The following is a 19,816-nucleotide window of genomic DNA, read 5'->3' as shown; positions in this document are numbered from 1 at the left end:
GGGGCGCGTCCAGGAGGGCTCCCCAGAGAGGGCTGAGGGGGGAGCTGGCCAGGTGAGCAGGAGCTAGGGTCATTGGCCTATTCACCATCTCTTCAGCAAACATCTAAAGCTCCTATTAAATTCAGACACTGCTCAGGAACAGAGGACACAGGGGTCAGTAGAACTCAGCTTCTCCCCTAGAGAAACTCAGACCCAGAAGAAAAGAATCAGACATAACTATTAAAAAAAAAAAAAACTATAGCCCTGAAATAAAGACTGCATCCAAATCTGCACAAGTTGATGTGTGAGCAGAGAGGAGAAGTGGGCAGCCTGGCCCGGGGTGACGGATGAGGGCCAGGGGCTTCCAGGAAGGCCACAGGGGAAGGCACACCAGGCAGAGGGACTCATACAAAAGAAAGAGAAGTCTGATGGGAACCAGGCAACCATGTCACCAGGCCCAGCATGTGGTGCCCAGGGGAGAGGACTGGGCTGAGACTCAGAGGGCTGTGGGTACCCAGCTTATAGCCTGGGGGATGCTGAGAAGCACTGGCATGAGGACATGGTCACCTCAGCCTGAGAAAGGTGGGGCTTGTAGGAGAGGGGACACAGATGGTGACCCTGGGGCAGAAGTGCCAACAGTGGGGTACAGCCAGGGAGAGCAGCCTCAGGAGCGGGCCCCCCTCAGTGTTTGAAGTGAGGCCAAGTTTTGATGATGTTGTACAAAGCCTGCCCAGGGGACAGAAGGTTAGCCACATCACTGTGGCCCACCAGCAGGTAGTTGGGGTCCAGGTACCCCTTGACCACGGCACACTGGATCAGATCCTGGGCTGCGTCCAGGGACGCCGCATTCGGAGGTTTTTCTGCAAAACATATTTACTCCGTCAATCATTAGAGTCTCAAGGTGCTGGTTTAGGGCAGGGACAAGCAGCTAGATTCCAGTCTCCCCCTCTTCAGTCCCCGCTAAATCCCACCATCACCCTGATCGACAGATTCACAGGAACTGTGGAAATCAGACACAGAAAGAGGACAAGGCTCTGTGCTCCCCACTCCTCATGGCAAAAGTTTCTTCCAGTAAGTCGAAAGCCGCCCTGAAGTACAACTCCAGCGTGACACACCACTTCTTAATAAGAACAGAGCAGATCCAGGACCACTGGACCGTCGGGGACTGTGCCATAGTCAACACTGTTGCCATGGTTACCAAGGAAGAGGACACATTTGCCAGCTGAGCCATAAGAGCCCCAAAGTTTGCAAAAGATGTTTTACCTACCTTGCCCCACGCTACCTTGAACATGGGCATGAAGTGAAATGGGGCTGGGGGTGGGGAGGGGCGAATTGGGGATAATGTTTTGTCTGGGAGGGGCTCCTGGTGGCATGCATTCTGGACCAAGTCCACTTTAAAATATTCCACTGGCTCTGCAACTTTAGAAAGCGCCACGCTGCCACCTGTGCCCCCAGGGTATTCCTGAGTATTCTGCAGGGGACTTCATCTCCCAGAACCCCTCTGCCCGTCTTCCTCCCTTACCTACAAAGTTGCCTATGAAGGCAATTCCTAGAGCAATGTCGTTGTATCCATAGGTGTGGGAGCCTTGGACATTCCAGCCAACGCCTTCATATACTGCACCATCCTGGCCTACCAGGAAGCTAGAAATGGGCAAAGGAAATGAAGACAGTCACCCCGGAGCAGAGTTTGATGCACTCGTTCCTTCCACCATTCATTCACTCTCTCATCCATTGTCACGTACTGTCTGAATGTCTCGAGTGCCAATGTGCACAGAGGCCCCAAACAAAGACACCGTCCACCTCAATGTGCCTTTGTCCTCACCGCTTCCTGAGTCTGACCCCCTAAGATGACTGGTGACCTCCTTGACACATTGACCCCGTTGATCATGATCTTGAAATATTCTCCTCCCCAGGCTTCCCCAAGCCCACACCATCCTGATCCCCCACCCCACTCCGCGGCTCCCCTGGGTCTCTGCCACCCCACCTTCCCTTCACCAAGACTCATGATCTTTAGGACCCTGGACTCCTTCCTTGGGACCCTGGTCTAGCCCTTTCTCTCTTTCCACTCAATGAATTCACCCTGGACAATCATCAGCTGCCATGGTTTCAATCATTGTCTATAAAAGCCACCTGTCTTGGGTATGGTGGCACACGCCTATAATACCAGCAACTAGGAAGGCTGAGGCAGGAGAGTCAGAAGTTCAAGGCCGGCCCCAGTAATTTAGCAAGACCCTTAAGCAACTTAGTGAGACCCTGTCTTAAAATAAAAAAATAAAGAGGGTTGGGGATGTAACTCAGTGGTTAAGCACCCCTGGGATCAATCCCCGGTAATAAAAAAAAAAAATTGCTGAGATTAAGTTACAAATGAAATTTATCATACGCTAACCCTAATCCACTCTATGAAATTCCAAGGCACCTCCCAAGTAGCTTCTGCTATTCCATTAGTTTAACATGTTTCTTCATCTTACAGTTGGCATAAAGGGAATCAAAGGAGCACGTTTTAATCTCATTCCCTGTCTTCAAACAGAAAATGTATTGTTGTCCTTACCGTAGAGATGAGACAAAAACGACCCACAGAGGTTAAAAATTTCTGTCTATAAACAGAGAGAACGGCAGAGCATAGCAGCCTTCTAATACCGCAGAGAGTCAGTGTGGGCTTGGGCCAGACCAAGGTGGTGGGAGAGCAGGGCCTTTGCCTCTGACTGACCAGAAGGGGCTGCAGAGAAAGTGCACACCCCCTCAATGGCCTTCCCTGGGGGCCTCACAGTTTGCTTTATCTCTACTGCTTCCAGAGCCTTCCTTTCAGGGTCTCCCCAACCACTCTTGGATAATGTGTGCACGAGATAGAAGTAGCCCTACCTACTCTGAATGATTCTCAGTCTAGAGTCTTGCAACTCAAAAATGAATGCCTTAAGTGAAGTCCTGCCACCAAGGCAGGGCTCAGGCATCGCCAGCTCCTTCCCAGCCCTCCTTCCCACAGCCCTGAAGAAACAAGGGGTCATGTTTCCGTTGGTCCCACTTACTGATATCCAATGTCACAAAACTCTAGCTTGTCCATGTGGAAGGACTGTATGTCTCTGACGCTAATCAGGCAGTCCATGGACACATTGCAGCTGGTCCCAGCAGTGTGGATGATGATGACGTATTTGGCTGGGAGGCTCATTTGAGGGCAGTGTGTCTCTCTGGCTTCCCAAGCAGACCGTGGGGTGATGTCGGGGCAAGCTGAAGTGAGACGGAAAATCAAGAAAATGAGGATTTTCCTTTGCTCCTTTGTGAACAAGCTCACAACCACAGGGTGAGTTATACCTCAGTCTCACCCCAGTTTCCAGCACCCATGGGCACATCCTAACATGAACTTGACTCTAGGAGTTTGGAAAGGTCAGGAATGGATTGTCTGGGTCAGGTTGCTGAAGCCAAGGGACAGGGTTCTGATAACTACAGAAAAACCGCATAAGCAAAAGGGAACACTGTCAGTCAAACAGAGGGATGGCCATCTTCTTTAAATAACAAAGTATACCTGCATGTTTATGTACACATTACAAATGTATATTATGTAACAAGACTGATAAGCAGAAATCAGCTCATTTTTGAACTGATCATATGTATATGGAAATTATTCAAAAATCTATTTGAAAACTACTAATGTTAAGGCGTTGTCATTTTTGAAGATGGTACCTGTTATAAATAAGTCACGACAATATTATTTTAATGGGATAGAGAAGAGTCCAGGAAAGTGCCTGTTATGGTTTGGATATGAGGTGTCCCCAAAAAACTCCAGTGTTAATACAGGAATATTGGAGGTATTCCAGGTAGACTATGAGAGCATCAACCAACCTGTCAGTCTATCCTGGTTGGAATGGACGAACCAGGCAATAAGTGTAGGCAGGTGAGGTGTTCCTGGCGGAGGTGGGTCGCTGAGGACACGCCCTGGAAGGGGTCGTCTCTTGCTGTGGCCCCTTCTCCCCATCCCCTGCTTCACAGCTACCATGAGTGAGCAGCTTTGCTCCACTCTGCTCCACCATGATGCTCACCTCAGTCTCAGAGCAATGGAGTTGGCTGACCACAGACCAAGCTCTGAAACCATGATCCCAAAACAAACCGTTCCCCTCCTAAGTGGGTTTGCTGGGTATTTTGGCCACAGTGACACAACTCTGGCTCAAACAGCGCCCTCTCAGAATTTTGCAGGTATTGGCATTGTGATAGGTGTGAGATGTTCTGGATCTAGGAAGCCCAGGAGATCTCAGCAGGAAAGAGCCCTCCCAAGCGTGTATGGGTGGTGAAGAGGAGCAGTCTGAGGCAGGGTGAGGGTCTTACCTTTACTGGACACCCCTGGGTGCTGAGGGGCCAGGCAGGTCTCTTCTTTCAAGAGAAGTGGCTGAATGTACCTGGGTGATAGGTGACCCTTCTGGATGGCATAGAAGATCAGGCCCTCTGCAGCTGATAAGGCAGCAGGGCTGGGTCTGCTGCCTAGAAACGGATGACATTGGACACAGAATGGTCAGTAGTCCAACCTGGACTGGGGAAGATAAGATGACCACCTGAGCCCGAGTGACAGGTGGATGAACAGAGAGGAAACTGGTCCAATAGCTGGCACAGAGGGTCAGAGCTATTCAGACACACCGCTTCCAAATGCCAACTGAGGCTTTATTTATCCACTCCATCTGTGGGTGGGAGGGCCAGAAGGAGGTCAAAGATGCATACACAAAAGGCCCACTGACCCACAGTTGTGCCCCAGCACGGGGAAAAGTATTTCCTATGTAGTTGCCATGACCAAGCATGTGGCAAACTCTCTACATCCACCTCACAGTTCTCACTGGAAATCCCTGAGAAAAATGCAATTACTAGCTCAGTTATCAACTGGTGCCAGTTATCATCTATTAGCTCTCCACTCCATCCCTGCTCTGAGCTCTCCTCCGTTTTGGTTTTGGTTTTGTGCAGGATTGTACTTGGCTACAGTCCTACACACTGCACCTCTCTGGCTCCCTTTCCCGTGAGCTCTGGTCAGTATCTACGGTGGAAGAGACTGGAAGAAGAAATACCCCGTGTCGGGGCGTCAGTGTCAGATAACTTCAGACCCCAGAACTGACGGCAATCACTGTGAGCCCCAGCAATGTCCAGGGTGGCCTCATCAGGACGGGGACGGTCATAGAATCCAGCGGAGAAAAGAACCTCAGGAGACAGGTGATTATCAGAGGATGGGCATGATTTAGGCTGAAAAGGTAAAAGCGTTGAGACTGGGAGATGAAGGAGGCTGTAGACCACTCTCTGGCAAAGAGACCACGGGGATCAGCCATTACCTATCTTATTGCCAAAGAAGGCAACGCCCAGGGAGACGTTGTTGTAGCCTTGGGTGTGCGAACCCTGGACATTCCAGCCGACACCTTCGTACACCCTGCCATCGTCCCCAACCAGGAAGCTGCCAAACAAGGAAATGTGAGTTTAAGGGGAAATCTCTGTAACAGAAAACCCCTCACTAATCCTCAGTGGCAAATGGGATTCTAGATGCTCATAAATAAGTACTGTGCTTCAATAACACAATAACAGTCAGGGGGACAGAATGACAGATGTTAGACCTCTAAGAGACATGGGAATAGACTTCAACTTTTTACTTAGCTTACTTGTGCTTTCCGGGATCTCACTTTAAAATACTCATTTGTTTCAAAGTGGAATTTGAATGTGTGACTTTCAGGGACATTTGTTCAATATTTTCAAGGGCTTGAGAATTCATTAATCATGTTTTTAAATTACGGGACCAAGCACTTGAACATTCTTTAAAACAATGACCTGACCCTCAGGAGTTCCTTTAAAGTGGCTTTTTCTTTGGTTTCTCCTTAGGAATTCCTTCAAGCTCTTCTTTATCATAGAAACTTTTTTAGAATGTTCTCTTTTTTTTTTTTCAGTTCACTTTGAAATCCAATGTGTGTTTATTTTTACTCTCCCTGTTCATTTATTTCTGCCTCTTTACATACACTCATCCTCCACGTTCCAGTCTTCAGAATCGATATTCTCGCAACTCCTGCCATATTGAGCTTTTACTACCTCCCGAGTTTCCAAAGCTAACTGAACACTGAAGGGACGTGTACTTCCCCAAAGTCAAGCAAAGACCCTGCATTCAGTCAAACTGACTTCCCACCTCACAAAGAGCATCAGGGTGGGAGCCCAACACGTCCACCATTTCCCCTGCAGAAGCCTGAGGTTAGTCCAATGTGAACAGCCCCTCAGGGCTACAGTCAGCTGTAAGAAGTGGATACTGTTAAGTGGTCACTGCAGAAACCTGACTTCCAGGTGCAGTGGTTGAAATCGCTTACACATACTGTGGCTTAAGTAGGCAATGCCGCAGTGACCATTGCAGGGCAGTGTAGGTACGAGAAGCCAAGACAGGAGAGGCACTGCGGTTAACACAGTCAAAACAGCATCCCCAGAGGGTGAGCTGAGATGCCCCACCATCCTAGGGATGGCCGTGGCTACAACCAAGATCTCCAACTGTTCTTACTTATTAGTGTTTCAAAATAAACAAATCAGCAGGTGTGGATTATCCTTTCCAAGATGGATAATTCAGACATCATTTCTGTTTGTCTTTGGGATTCTGTAAGACAAAACCCCATTCCAACTCTCACTTTCTAGATAAATAAAGCTAAGTGGAACCATATGGTGATTCTATTCCTAGCCTTCTGATCTCCACGGATGGCCACAGTGGTTGAACTAAGTGAGAAAAGGTGCCTGGCCTCAATATCATCCTTAGAGTGGATAACTCCATACACGGAGCAAAGATCTTTCAGCCTCACGTTTTTCTTTTTTGTTAAGTTGGTGCATTATGATGATACATGATAGCGAGATGCATTGTGACGTATTCATACATGTACATGAGACACTGTGGGTCAGTTTCATTCCCCAGTCCTTCCTCTCCCTACCCCATTTCCTTCCTCTGTGGTCTCACTTCTAATTTCATGAGATCCCCCCCACTTTTGTTTTCTTTTTTTCTCTTTAGCTCCCAATATAAGAGAAAACAGTCTTTCTGAGTTTGGCTTACTTCACTTAACTTAATGCTCTCAAGTTCTATCCATTTTCCTGCAAATGATATAATTTCTTTCCTCTAGGTTGAATAAAACTCCGTTGTGTGTATACGTCCCACATTTTCCTGTTAATGGCCACCTAGACTGGTCCCACAGTTTGGCGATGGTGAATTGTGCTGCTGTAAACATGGGTGTGCATGGATTGCTATATTATACTGACTTTAATTCTTTAGGGTAAATACTGAGGGGTGGTAGCTGGGTCCTGCGGTGTTGATCCCTGTAGAGGTTGCACTATCTACAGACCCAGTGGTGTGTAAGTGTGTACTCACTTTAGCATGGGGCCCTCCTCCCCACCATTCCTGATGCCCACCCCTCCCTATGTGACCCTGGGGTGGCCCTTCAAGGTAATGAGTAGGAATTCACCACACAGGGACTCTCTGTGGGAGGATTGGAGGGGACAGGGCTGGACTGACAGGCAGTCTAGATGCTATCTTGGGTGCATGCTCCCTTCCTGTGTCACTCTGAACAAATTCACAGCATTCTCACCTGGAAATAAGGAGGTGCTGTTTCCTGCACCCACTCTTTCAAGTAGCTGGGCGGGCCTAACTGGGGGATACCTGTGAAGACCTTTGCCAACTGTGATGTTTGGTGAGCTCCCCGGGGGCATCTATAACTATCACATAACCTTCTCACCTCTTCTCAGGATTTCCCAGGGTCAAAGTCCACATGAGGAAATGGCTCAGAGTTGTCCCTCCTAGTGATCTCGGGAGGGTTGTGGATTCTGTTTGATCTCCTTTTTAACATTTTTTTATTCATTATGAAAGTAACATAAATGGAGCCCAGAATACGGGAGAAGGAGAGGAGGGGAGAAGGGACACATCTTTGGATAGGGGCTTTGGGACCCGACTGGCCACTTACTTGAACGCTACGTCGCACCGGCCTCTGGTGTGGACAGAATGGAACTGTAGGCCCCGCAGCATCTCGCTGCAGATGGTCTGCTCCTGGCACTGCATCCCGGTGAGCTGCTCCGCGATGAGGAAGGCCACGGGCGGGCTCAGGGGGGCCCTGCAGGTCAGGGGTCTAGCCCCCCACTCCTGGCGGGAGACTATGGTGGGAAAGCCTGCAGGGGAGACACCAGATAGCGTGCAGCAGACCCAGCCCAGCCTGACTGCAAGGAAAGGGGCCCTGGGGGGGACCTTTACCACCTGAAGCCCCTCCCTATCTCCACAGCCCCATCTGGGCTCAGCGACCACCCAGAGGTGCCTCGCCCTGGGCCTGGGGAGGCAGGTTAGTCCCCAGACAATCTCCCCTCACACGTACCTGGAGGACAAGCCTAGCTTCACCTCCTCCCTGGCCCGTATGATCGCCCCCTCCTTAAAACATCCCTAGCCAACACCCCACACAGAGCCCTGGGGCTCTGAGCCGCCTTCTCCTGAAGCGCCTTGGCATGGATTGGTAGGATGTGTTTCCCTCAACCCTGTTCTCTGCCTGTGTTCACCCAGATTAGTGACTCTCTGAGGGAAGTTCTGACAGCCTCCTCAACTAGGGGCTCCAAGCACATAGGAAGAAGACTCTTTTCCAGAAGGAAACTGTCCAGGGGCAGGGCTGCAAGACACCCACCCAGGACGGGGCTGCTCCCGGAAGGTTCCCTTTCTCCTCCTCATCGTAAGAGCCCCAGGAGCTCTCGAGGAGCAATTCTCTCACCCTGGGAGCTGGGGAGTGAGGGATGCGTCCTTTCTACCCAGGTTTTCTCTCCTCTTTCTTCTCCTGGTTTTCTCTTCTTTTCCTGTCCTTTGACCAAGGAACCCACCTTTCCCTACGAACTCAGGACAGTCCCTGGAAGTCACTGACAGGTGAGCCCCTTGGAACTCTGCCCCCCCTTACCCACTCCCAGCCCAGTCTGTCAAGTCCTGAGAAACCCCGGGCAACCCCCAAACAATCTCACCGTTGTGACTCCTGCCAATGAGCTGTGAGATGCTGATATACAGATCCAGAAGCTTCTCTGAGATTCTTCTGTCTAGGGTCTCATCCCAGGAGAACTGTGGGCCATTCCCTGCAAAGGTGCCTGCGTTGGTCCTCAGAGAACACCTGACCAGCTTGCCCAGGGGCACCTTCCAGACATCCCCACCCCACAGCCCACGGTCTTTCAGCCTCCCAAGGCCCAGAACATCTTGTAGGAAGCAACGAAGGAGAACCACCGACATCTCTGGTCTCAGCCTGCCCCTGCCTCCCACATCGGCTCCCAGGAGGACTTTATCCACCCGTCCCTGCTCCAATCCCCCTCCATCCCGCAGTCTTTCCTGCTGCCTTATCAGAGCAGGGCTGCCTTCCTGGACCACCTGCATACCTGCTGATGCATCCAGTGGGGGCATTATTTTGAGTTAACACTTCATACTTACATTAGGCACCTATTGGTGCCATACAGATTTCTTAAAACAGACACACATGGGTCATGGGTCTGGTCTCAAAACACAAGTCCTATTGAGGATTAGTCAGTGCCAACTTGTCCTCATCCCCCATCGCTCATCTGGTACTGGTCAATACCAGAAGCCAGGGGAGCAATAACAACAGCAGCAGCCGCACTGTCCCCAAGGCCACCTCCCACAGGCCAGCTCTGGGATGACAAAGACCCCTCAAATACACCATCAGAATCGTGGCTTAGAACAACTTCATGCGATAAGCAAGGCAAACAACGACTCCCTCCACAGGTGGGAAACTGAGGCTCAGTGGGGCTGAGTGAGTTGACTCACACAGCCCAGGTTTTGAGCAGTGGACTTAGATCCCCACCCGATTCTGACCCCAGAGCTGGAGTTCATGACCAACACCCTCTGCAGCCTCCCCAGAGATGGCAGATGAACTGAGCCTCTGGTCAGGGAGGCTGTTTCTCTGTCTATACGGCAAAGTCACTGAGGGTGTCTACCATGGTTCTAGGATTCTGTCCTCAGAAATCAAGGGCAAATGCATGACCCCAGGCTAGGAGCACTGAGCAGCTGGGCAAAAGCCGAGGAGGGAGTCTGTCTGTTCAAGGAAGCAGCCCCAAGCTGCCAGGGAAACAGGACATGAGAGGAGGCGTAGTGGCCCTGGAGACGAGGATTTCCAATGACGTCCACAGGGCCCTCGTGGTGGAAGAACAGCCGTCAGGCCAGAGCCTACACCACAGAGGCTGGACAAGCACAGAGCACAAACCAAGAGACCAGGATGGCCACTGCTTCACTTAAGCAAGTTCCTTCCCCCTGGGGGCCTCAGTTCCCCCCTTCTTAAAGTGGAAGACGAAACTATGTTTCCCCTGATCTGTGACTTTCTCCAACATGAACCCCGTTTTAGTCAGCTCTTCAGCTGCCAAGATCAGAAGACCTGACAAGAACAATTTAGAGGAGGAAAAGCTTACAGTTTCAGAGGTCTCAGATGAGCAAGAACACCATGGTGGAAGGGTGTGGGGGAGGACAGCAATTCAAGTCATCACACAGGAAGCAGAGAGACAGCTCCACTCTCCAGGGACAAACCATATACCCCAAAGGCACACCCCCAAAGACCCACTCCTCCAGCCACACCCTACCTACCTACAGTTAGTTACCACCCAGTTAATCCCTATCAGGAATTAAGGCTCTCACAACCCAATCATTTCACCCCTAAACTTTCTTCATTATCTCACACACGAGCTTTTTTAAAAATATTTCTTAGTTGTAGATGGACACAATACTTTTATTTTATTTGTTTATTTTTATGTGGTGCTGGAGATCAAACCCAGTGCCTCATGCATGCTAGGCAGGTGCTCTACTGGCCCCACACATAAGCTTTTGCAGAACACCTCATATCTAAACCATAGCAAACTCTTAAGTAATCCCATTGAATTATCTAAGTAACAGGGCACAGAGAGAGAGGTCTTTTATATCATTATTTCTAAAAAGTAACTATGCATGTAATACAACATGAAAACATGTCCAGTACTTAAGAAGCACCAAAACTAGTTCCATTTTGATTCAATAGCATTTATGTATTGAGCATTTGCTATCATATGTCTAATCTTATGTACAAAATTATAAGAAATATGATGTTGTAGTAAAGGGCATTGCTATTCTAAAGGAACTTGCATTTATTCACAATTATAAGCCCTAGTGCTTGGTATAATATACTATGATTGGTATAATAATTATGGTAGCATAATTAAATCATAGCCAGAAATTAACTAGTCCTTATTACTTGAGCATTATGCTAACTGTCTCACACTTTGTATCTAATCCTCAAACAACTCTAAGAAATTAGCAAAATTATTCTTCCATCATGGAAGCAAATAAAATTCAAAGATACTGGTTAACTTGTTGAAAATTATAGAAAATGACAGGAAAAGTATTTGAACAGAGATCTGTCAATCCCAGAACAGTGCTCCAAACTGAAAAGCTACACCACCCTCTAGCAAAGGAGGAGCTTTTCGGAGCATTTCTGTTATCCAATGTAAAGATGTCATTTGTCACTCACCAAAAGTACTTCTGATACAAGGGAAGAAAACTTACCCCAGGCCTGGTGACTCAGAGCAAAGAAGACAAGAAGCAGGAGCAGCATCCTCACGTGACCTCAGGTGGTGGCCTGGGAGGACAGTGACCCTGGAGAGACACTGACAGTGAATATGACAGGCTCCCTCCTTAGATAGAGCACTCACCTATGGTGCCCGTATCTGCTTCCTGAGGGCCAGCACCTGGCTCAGGCTTCTCAAGGTCCTCTGCATACACCAGGTGCTCAGTAAAGGTGAGGACACTAACGGGTGGGGGAGAGTCGTGGCTAGACACAGGCATTAGTGTTCTCACATTTCTTGATTATAAATCAACCCTGCGAGGCTATCTTCACATGTAGTGCTTTAATTTTACATCTATCCCTTACAAAATCCCTCCAAGATAAACCTGAACACCATTTTTGCAGATAAGAACACTGAGGTTCAGATGGACCAAATGACAAGTCGAGGCAGGTTTGGTCTTCAGACCGTGCACCGTTGGAGAGTCAGAGGGGTGTAAAGTCTCGATTCTGTTCTTCAATTTACAAAGATCCCTGACCGATGCTCAGTTAACCTCAGGATACGGTCTCCAAAGGCCTGCTCCCAGGACCCCTCCCTTTCACTAGGTCCCCCCCCCTATAGTTTCTGCCATTGCCCAATTGTCCATTCAACTATGACCCCATCCGTGAATTAATCTATTGATAAGATCAGAGCCCTCGTGACCCAATCACCTAGCGACCCCAAAGCCCCAACAGAACATTGCTACATTGGGGACTAAGCCTTCAACATGGGACCCTCTAGGGAACAGTGAGATCCAAATCTTAACATTAGAAAATGAGAATAATGTCGGCAGTTACTGATCTCCTTCTGTGGTCCAGGTATTTTCTGAAGATTCCATGGACCATTTCATTAAAGTCCACACCTACCATCAGGAAACAGCCTCAAGCAGTTTAAATCATTTGCTTGAAGTTCCCCAATGTTGTGATTTGGATTTGTAAGATCCCCCAAAGCCTCAAATGTTGAAAACTTAATCCTCAGTGCAGCAATGTTCAAAGTGGGGCTTTAGAGAAGTATTTGATCATGAGAGCTCTAATCTCATGATCATGGGAGTATCTAATCATGATGCTCACCAAAGGCCCATAGCAATGGAATCAGCTGACCATGGACTGAGACCATGAGCCAAAATAAATCTTTCCTCCTTTAGGTTATTTTTCTCAGGTATTTTGTCACAGGTGCTGAAGAGCTGACTAACACACCCAACTACCCAGAACCAACCTCTACTACTCAGGTCTGTCTGACCCAGAACCTCTGCCTGAAACCACAACCTGCCTGAGTTTCTGATGGTGGAGATTCTTCAAGTGGCCCCAGAAGACAAACTACAGAATCACTATGGTCCCCACCACCACCAGCTCCAGGAATTTTTTCTGCTCTTTCAGACAGCAGTGAATAGCGTACTCATGTTCAGTCAATATGAAATATCAAGCTATCAACCAAAACACCAACAACTGAGAAACTATAGAAGGAGGTTTAGATGGGACAGATGATGGGATAAATCATCACCTTCATTTAGTACTACAGTCTCCTGATGGAAAATTCTTAGAACCACAGCTTAAGGGTTGAAGATATAGGAACTTCCTGGATCAGGACAAGCAAGCTCATAGCAAATAACACCAGGATTTCATTCATTTAGGAAAACCCTGCACCAAAGACAAAATGACCCCCTCACAAAAGAGGCAGTCACCAAAAAGTGTCTGGGACAGTGTTCAGCCTTCCTCCTTATTCAAACAAGACACAAGGATCAACTTTCCCAAGGCGGAAACCCTGTAGCTGGCCTCAAGAAAAGGAGTTGGCCCCTTGTAGAAGTCCTAGAAGCCACGGCCAGTCCTGATCAACGAGAGGTTTGGATGACGGTCACTTAATGGTGCTTCCCCAACCATGAATGGTAATGTCACAAACCCTGCCCCACACCCCTCACATCATACAACTGAAGTTTGAGGCCTGAATCCAGCCTCCATCTCCCCAGGGACAGGACTGTGGTGTCTCCCACTGGCACCTGGAGCTGCCGACCCTGAGCTGGCAGGGTAGGTGGGCGCCCTGGCTCACGTGGCCACACATCTCTACCCTTAAAATAAATAAATATCAGAGCAGGAGACAAATGAAATCTAACAGGGATTGGACCGAAAGGGAAGGAATTGTGTGGAGGAAACCCCAAGACCCACAGCCTTGGAGAGAAAGATCAAGGAGGGCTGGTACCAAAGTCACTTAGAAACGTGGAGAATAGAAAAGAAGAGTCCAAGACGGGGACCAGGGGAACTTTCTCCTCCATGTCCACATTTTAACCTGACCGAGTCCAGTGCCTTCTTGGGGAGGGGGACTCTGAAGAAGAAAGACTCAGACTCAGCAATACCTACAGAACCCTGCGCTGTCCTCGCCCAGCAGGTCACCTCTAGACTTGGCCTCTGGTGCGGTCTCCTCCTCCAGCCTTCCCTCTCCCCAGCACTAGAGGGCGCTCCTTCCCTGGGAATGGCGCACTCTGGCTCCGGCTTCTCCGAGGGAAAGGAAAACCTGGGATCCCTGACAGAAGACAGAGGGCAGAGGTCCAAAGCTGGCTCCTTCCGCAGCACCCAGAGGAACTCAGGTGAAACCAGACTGGGCTGGGAGCACCTGGGGACCCGCCCTGAGAATAAGCCCAGGAACCTCCTCCCTGGGAAAGGACAAGATTGCCCAACTTTCCCTGAGCTCCTTCCTCATCCCCAGCCAACCTGGGGACCCTGGGGACCTGTGGGCTGTGTCCCTGACATCTGGAAATGTGGTATCCTCGGAGACAAACGTGCTTCAGGAGTCTCAAGACTGCAGATTGAGATCCCTCACCAACACTCACCCAGCCCCCTTCACCCAGGGTCCCCAGGCGCATCAGGATGGGAAGAGAGAAATTCCTTCTCAGGAGGCGGCTCACAACGTGCCATCGTCAGTACTTCTAACTCTGTACAGTCATCATGGACATTCATGACCCACCCCTGCCTCAAATCAAACTGTTCCCTGACACAAACCAAACCTTTCTGCCTCCTCATCCATGCCTGACAGTGGCCCTCACTCTTCAGCCCCGGTCCCCCTGAACCATCTCTGAAAAGACTTACACATGAGACTCTCTGTAACACTCTGCAAAAGTCACCTGAGTTGCAGCCCTTCAAAGTGGGACTACTCAGACCAGAGGTCCTAAAAACTACTCTGCCCACCTGAGAGGGCCCTTGAATAGCCACGCGTCCTGCACACTGATTGGCCAAACCATGCTCTTCAGGGACAGAAGCTAGAAAGACCTCTCCCAGAAGCCGGAGCCTCATCTGCCTGTTGACCTCTGAAGGAGTCATGCTTAGTGAGCTCCATCCTCCAGGGACACAGGGAGAAGAGGACCTGGACACAGATGCGACATTCGTCAGCTCGTGGGGACCACCCATGTAGGAATTGTCTTGCATGAGAGTGAGCAGGACAGAGCATGGGGGGACTGGGGGTGGACAAAAGCGGACTGGCAAGAGCAGGAGAAGAAAGGCGTATTACAGCCTATTCAGGGAACTGCCCCTGACACAGCGTAGTGGAAAGCAGCCCAGGAACTGGGAGCAGAAGCTGCCCTCCCCTGGCCCACACCCCACTCTGACACCACAGGGCAACTCCTCTAACAGCGGAGCCAGGAAAACCCAGTCTTCAAATGTGAGTGACAAAATGGCAAAATGGCCACATCCCAACCAAGGTTCCATTCAAAAGTGAAACATGAAACAACAAACATGATTGACAGAAAAAGAAAATTATTGGGGAAAAAAAATGGTTATCAAAGGCAGAGGAAGATGGCAAAAACAACTCCAACAGAATCCTCTATGAAAAGAACATCACAAAGCACGACCCCAAAGAAGAATTTCACTAGACAATGGGAAAATAATAAATTCTAAACTTTAATTTCTGAAATTATTATGCCGCTTCTCTTATCAGGGGAAGTGCAGGGGAACAGAGGCCACAAAAATACACATGGTTGAGTTCTAAAGAAAAGAAGCAAAAAATTCCAAGGAAACTGAATTAGGGGGAAAAAAAAGACAGATTAAAAAGTATTTGTGACACATTGTACATAATATGAACATGTTTATTGTCTTTTAAGTTGTACACTTAACATGGTTAAGGCAGTAAATTTTGTTACATGTATTTTACCTTGATTTCTTGAAATTGGGGGGAAAGGGGGATTAAAGCAAAAGTGATAGATCTAGAATACAGGCCAAGGAGATCAGACCTACATATCATTATTCATATCCAAGAGAAGAAAACTAAACAGTGTAAAAGAGTAATTCAAGAAAATGTTTTGAAATGCAAGAAAATATGACTTTACATATTGAAAGGTCACACCTTAACACCTGGGAAAACTGATCTCCAATAGTAAGCACCAAGACGTATGGTGGTGTTTAAAATATGTAGAAAAAAAATCTTTTCAGCCAATATGAAGAGAGTCCAAGTCATTTAAAAGGAAAGATCAGGTCAGCCTTACACTTCTCAACAACAACATCCTCAGCCAAACTGAATTGGAGGAGTATCTTCAAGTCACACATCCTAGAAAAGAGAGTATGAGCCAAGGATCTTGTGTCCAGCCAACCTGTCCCTCAAAGGATAAAAACCGCAGAAAAACATTTTTGAATGTACAGAAACTAGATAAATATTGCTTCTCCATGAGCCCTGCCTCATTGGAATGTGTCCCCCAGAATTCATGAATTGGGAACTTAATCTCTCATGGGGTGTTATTTGGAGGTGGGGCCTAATGAGAGATAGTTAGGTCCTGGGCCTCTGCCCTCGTGAACAGAAGAATGTCATTATGAAGAGGGCCCACAGAAGTGGGTCAACTTTCTTACAATCATGCCCATCTTCCTTCCACTAAGTGAGGACATAGCAAGAAAGCCCTCACCAGTGACCAAGATCTCAATGTTGGATCTCCCAGACTCTAGGACTGTGAGCAATAAATCTCTATGCAGTCTGATTTTCCCAGTCTCAGATATTCTGTTAAAGCAGCACCAAACAGATTAAGACAAGCCTCTTACTGAGTAATTTACTAGGGAGCTGTCTTTACCCAATCCAGAGGTGACTAGAGAAATTTTGGAAAAGAACTTGCAGTAAAGACTGTTTAACTTAACAACTCTGACTAAATATGTCTGCAGGACATCAAAGCAGATTAAAGAAAGAGGTTTACATTTTCAATAAAAAGTATTGAAGCAACTGGAGAGTCCTGTGGAAAAGGATATATTTGGATGTATACATATGCAATATGCCATAATGAACTCTTAGTGAATCAAAAGTGGATATGAGAATAAAAATGTTGAAGTATTTGAGGAAGCATAAGTGAATTCTATCTTATTAGAGATGATAAATTGTCTACTTAAAATAAAAAATGCCTGCATATTCCAGAAATTAAAAGTGCATCATAAGCAAAGACAAAAGGCAAATAACAAAATGCGGGGAATTGTTTGCAATTAGTTTCTCAACGAGCTGATTTTCCTAATGTGTATATCTTATATGAAAGCTCTTAGACCCCAATCCAACAGAAAAATGGGCAGATTTAAAAAAAAAAATGGAAAGAGAAATACAGGGCTGGGGTTGTGGCTCAGCAGTAGAGCGCTTGCCTAGCACGTGTGAGGCCCTGGGTTCCATCCTCAGCACCACATAAAAATAATAAATAAAGTAAAGGTATTGTGTCCATCTACAACTAAACATATTTTTTAAAAAGAGACAAATACAAATCTCCCTTAAACATATGAAAGACACTCAAGGTTACTTGTAAGAAAAATGAACACTTAAACTTCATGTAATTTTACCATTTCTAACTATCCAAATTGGTAATGTTACTTCTAGGAATCTCACCTCCTGATAAGTGGTAGATCTTTTTAATCCTGTGTATATGATCTCTGTGTCATGAATGTGTTTTGCAAGTATCTTGTCTAACTCTGTGGCTTGCTTTTTCACCCTCTTAACAGTGTTCTTTGATTAATAAAAATTCTTAGTTTTAATGCAATGCAATTTATAACATTTTCTTTTAGGGTTAACGTTTATTTCTATTATTCTTAAAAAGTCTTTTCCTACCCCATGAAAAACAAAGATGATATATTATCCTCTAATACACTTGTATTTCCAGACCTACAACTCACCTGGCATCGATGTTTGTTTCTGAAGTGAAGTAGAGAGGCAGACTTTATTTTGTGCTATAGAAAAATACGATTTATCCAGCACCATTTGTTATAAAGACAGAACCACCAATAAGCACTCCTCGTTCCAGTGGAGGTAAAGTGTATCATCCAGTCTTAGTTGGGGGTGTTTGCGGGAGGGGAGAACTTGGCCAGGTGCCTTGCTTTGGCCAATGGAGTATGGAAATGAGAAGCCAAGACTTTGACTTTACAGGTGTAGTTGGGCCTTGGAATAAATGTATACAAGGTTGATCTGTGTCTAGTCTGGAGCCAGGAGTTAAACCCACCCAGAGCCACAGCTGGAAGCCACAGAGCCTACCAATCAAGCCTAAATCAGCCCATTCAGGCTTGTTCTGCAGACTCCTGTGTGAAGAACAAATGCGTGTTGTCCTCTGCTAAGTTCCGAGGCAGTTGGCTAGACAGCACTGCTGTGGCCAGGGCTACACTTCGGAGCCAATTCATCATTCTATGAATCGAGCTTTATTCTGTTGGGGGTATTTTATTTTGGATTTTGGTGTATGTGTGTTTTTCTGTATCAGCTCTATCTTATGGTATTCAAATGGTTGATGAAGGGAAGTTTCTCCTTCTAAAAGTATTCCAGCTAATAAAAGGAGCTGGAACGGTTGGATTACGATATCATCACTTTAATTATGCCTCATGGATTATTGAACATGATAACTAGTGGCTACTAACATCAAAAAGAAGAGTCAAGCATGCATTCAGCCATTATGCTTCTCTCAATTAAAGAAACCAATTTACTGTTAAGTATTCTAACACCTCCAATTTTTTAAATTAGATCTACTCAAGTCTCTGAATTCACCACCTTAAAGGAAATTACAGAACAGAGAGATGTGTTCAACTTTGCCAGGGGTATGCACAATTTGCAAAATCTATGCTGTGGAAAACCGTAGTAAAACAACCTAGTTTCTTGAACAAATAAATTGCAAGGGGGAAAAAAAGAGGGACTCCAGGAGCCAATAGATTAAAAGGGTCTTAAAGGACATGTCAGACACAATGTGTGCAGCTTATTTGAATGCTAACTCTAACAAACTGTGAAAAGAATGTGAGAGAAATTTGAACACAGACTCAATATTTTATGCTATTGAGAAATTATTGTCGATTCTTTTAGTCATCATATTAATACTGGGTATGTTCTTAACAGAGTTATCTTTTAAAGATACGTGTTGAAATATTTATAGGTAAAATTACATAATGCACAGGGATTTCTTTTGAGGAAATAGTTGGGGAATATACTTGAAATCTAAATAGTCATGAATTATTCATTATTGAAGCCAACTAATTAGCACATATGTGTTAACTATATTAATCTCTCTGTGTTTATAATAAGTTTGAAGTTTTCCTTAACAGAAGGGTGTTTTTATTGTGCTACCTCATAGAATAAGTTGGAGAGTGTCTCTCCTCTTCTGATACTGAAAATAGTTATTTAAAAATTAATGTTATTGGGCTGGGGAGGTAGCTCACTGTTAGAGCCCTTACCTAGCATGGGTGAGGCCCTGGGAATCGATCCCCAGGACTGAAATGAATCAGTTTGACATGATTTCCAACTTGTTGTTTTATAGAATTCACCAGTGAAACTATCTCGCCTGAAGATTTTTAATGTTTTTGTTTCATTAAAGGAGGGTATTAATGCTAGATGCCATTTCTTCAATAGTTATAAGACAATTCATATTTTTATTCATTTTGGGGTCAAACTTGTTGAGGAGCACTTCTTAAGGAATTTTTCTACTTATCAGAGGTTTTCAACTCTGTCAGGTAAAGCTGTTCATGCTGCCCTCGAACCAACTCTTTAATGATCTTCAGTAAGGTCTCCTCTTCAATTCCCGACATTAGTTACGTAGGTGTTCTGGTCTGGACATGAGGTGTCCCCCTGAAGCTTCTGTTAATGAGGACTATTCAGAGGTGAAATGATTCGGTTGTGACAGCTTCTAACTAAGCAGACTACCCTAGTCTGAATAACTGACTGGGTGGTAACTGCAGGCAGGTGGCATGGCTGTAGGAGGAGGGCACGAGGGGTGAACCTTGGAAGGGTGCCTCTTCCCTGTGGCCCCTTCCTCTGTCTTTCTCTCTCTGCTTCCTGACCCCACCAGGAGAGCAGCTTTCCCCCATGGGGC

At 46.7% G+C, this 19,816-nt stretch overlaps 1 protein-coding gene across 1 annotated transcript; it reads right to left on the bottom strand.

Moving 5' to 3' along the window:
* Nucleotides 1–359: 359 nt before the first annotated feature.
* LOC124077251 (peptidoglycan recognition protein 3-like) lies at nt 360–9,196 on the bottom strand. Its single transcript, XM_046421466.2, has 7 exons — nt 8,938–9,196; nt 7,911–8,112; nt 5,277–5,395; nt 4,294–4,446; nt 3,003–3,201; nt 1,502–1,620; nt 360–839 (listed from the first exon to the last, which is right to left on the bottom strand). Exons 1-7 carry the CDS (start codon nt 9,194–9,196, stop codon nt 661–663), a joined length of 1,230 nt encoding a protein of 409 aa, XP_046277422.1. The 3' UTR covers nt 360–660.
* Nucleotides 9,197–19,816: the final 10,620 nt, after the last annotated feature.

The sequence above is a fragment of the Marmota monax genome, unplaced genomic scaffold (genome assembly GCF_021218885.2).
Source record: "Marmota monax isolate L192 unplaced genomic scaffold, Marmota_monax_Labrador192_F-V1.1 WCK01_AAM20220418_F8-fsc00108, whole genome shotgun sequence".
Classification (NCBI taxonomy): domain Eukaryota; kingdom Metazoa; phylum Chordata; class Mammalia; order Rodentia; family Sciuridae; genus Marmota; species Marmota monax.
The sequence above is the reverse complement of the archived record's forward strand: the minus strand, read 5'-3'. Positions and strand labels throughout refer to the sequence as shown.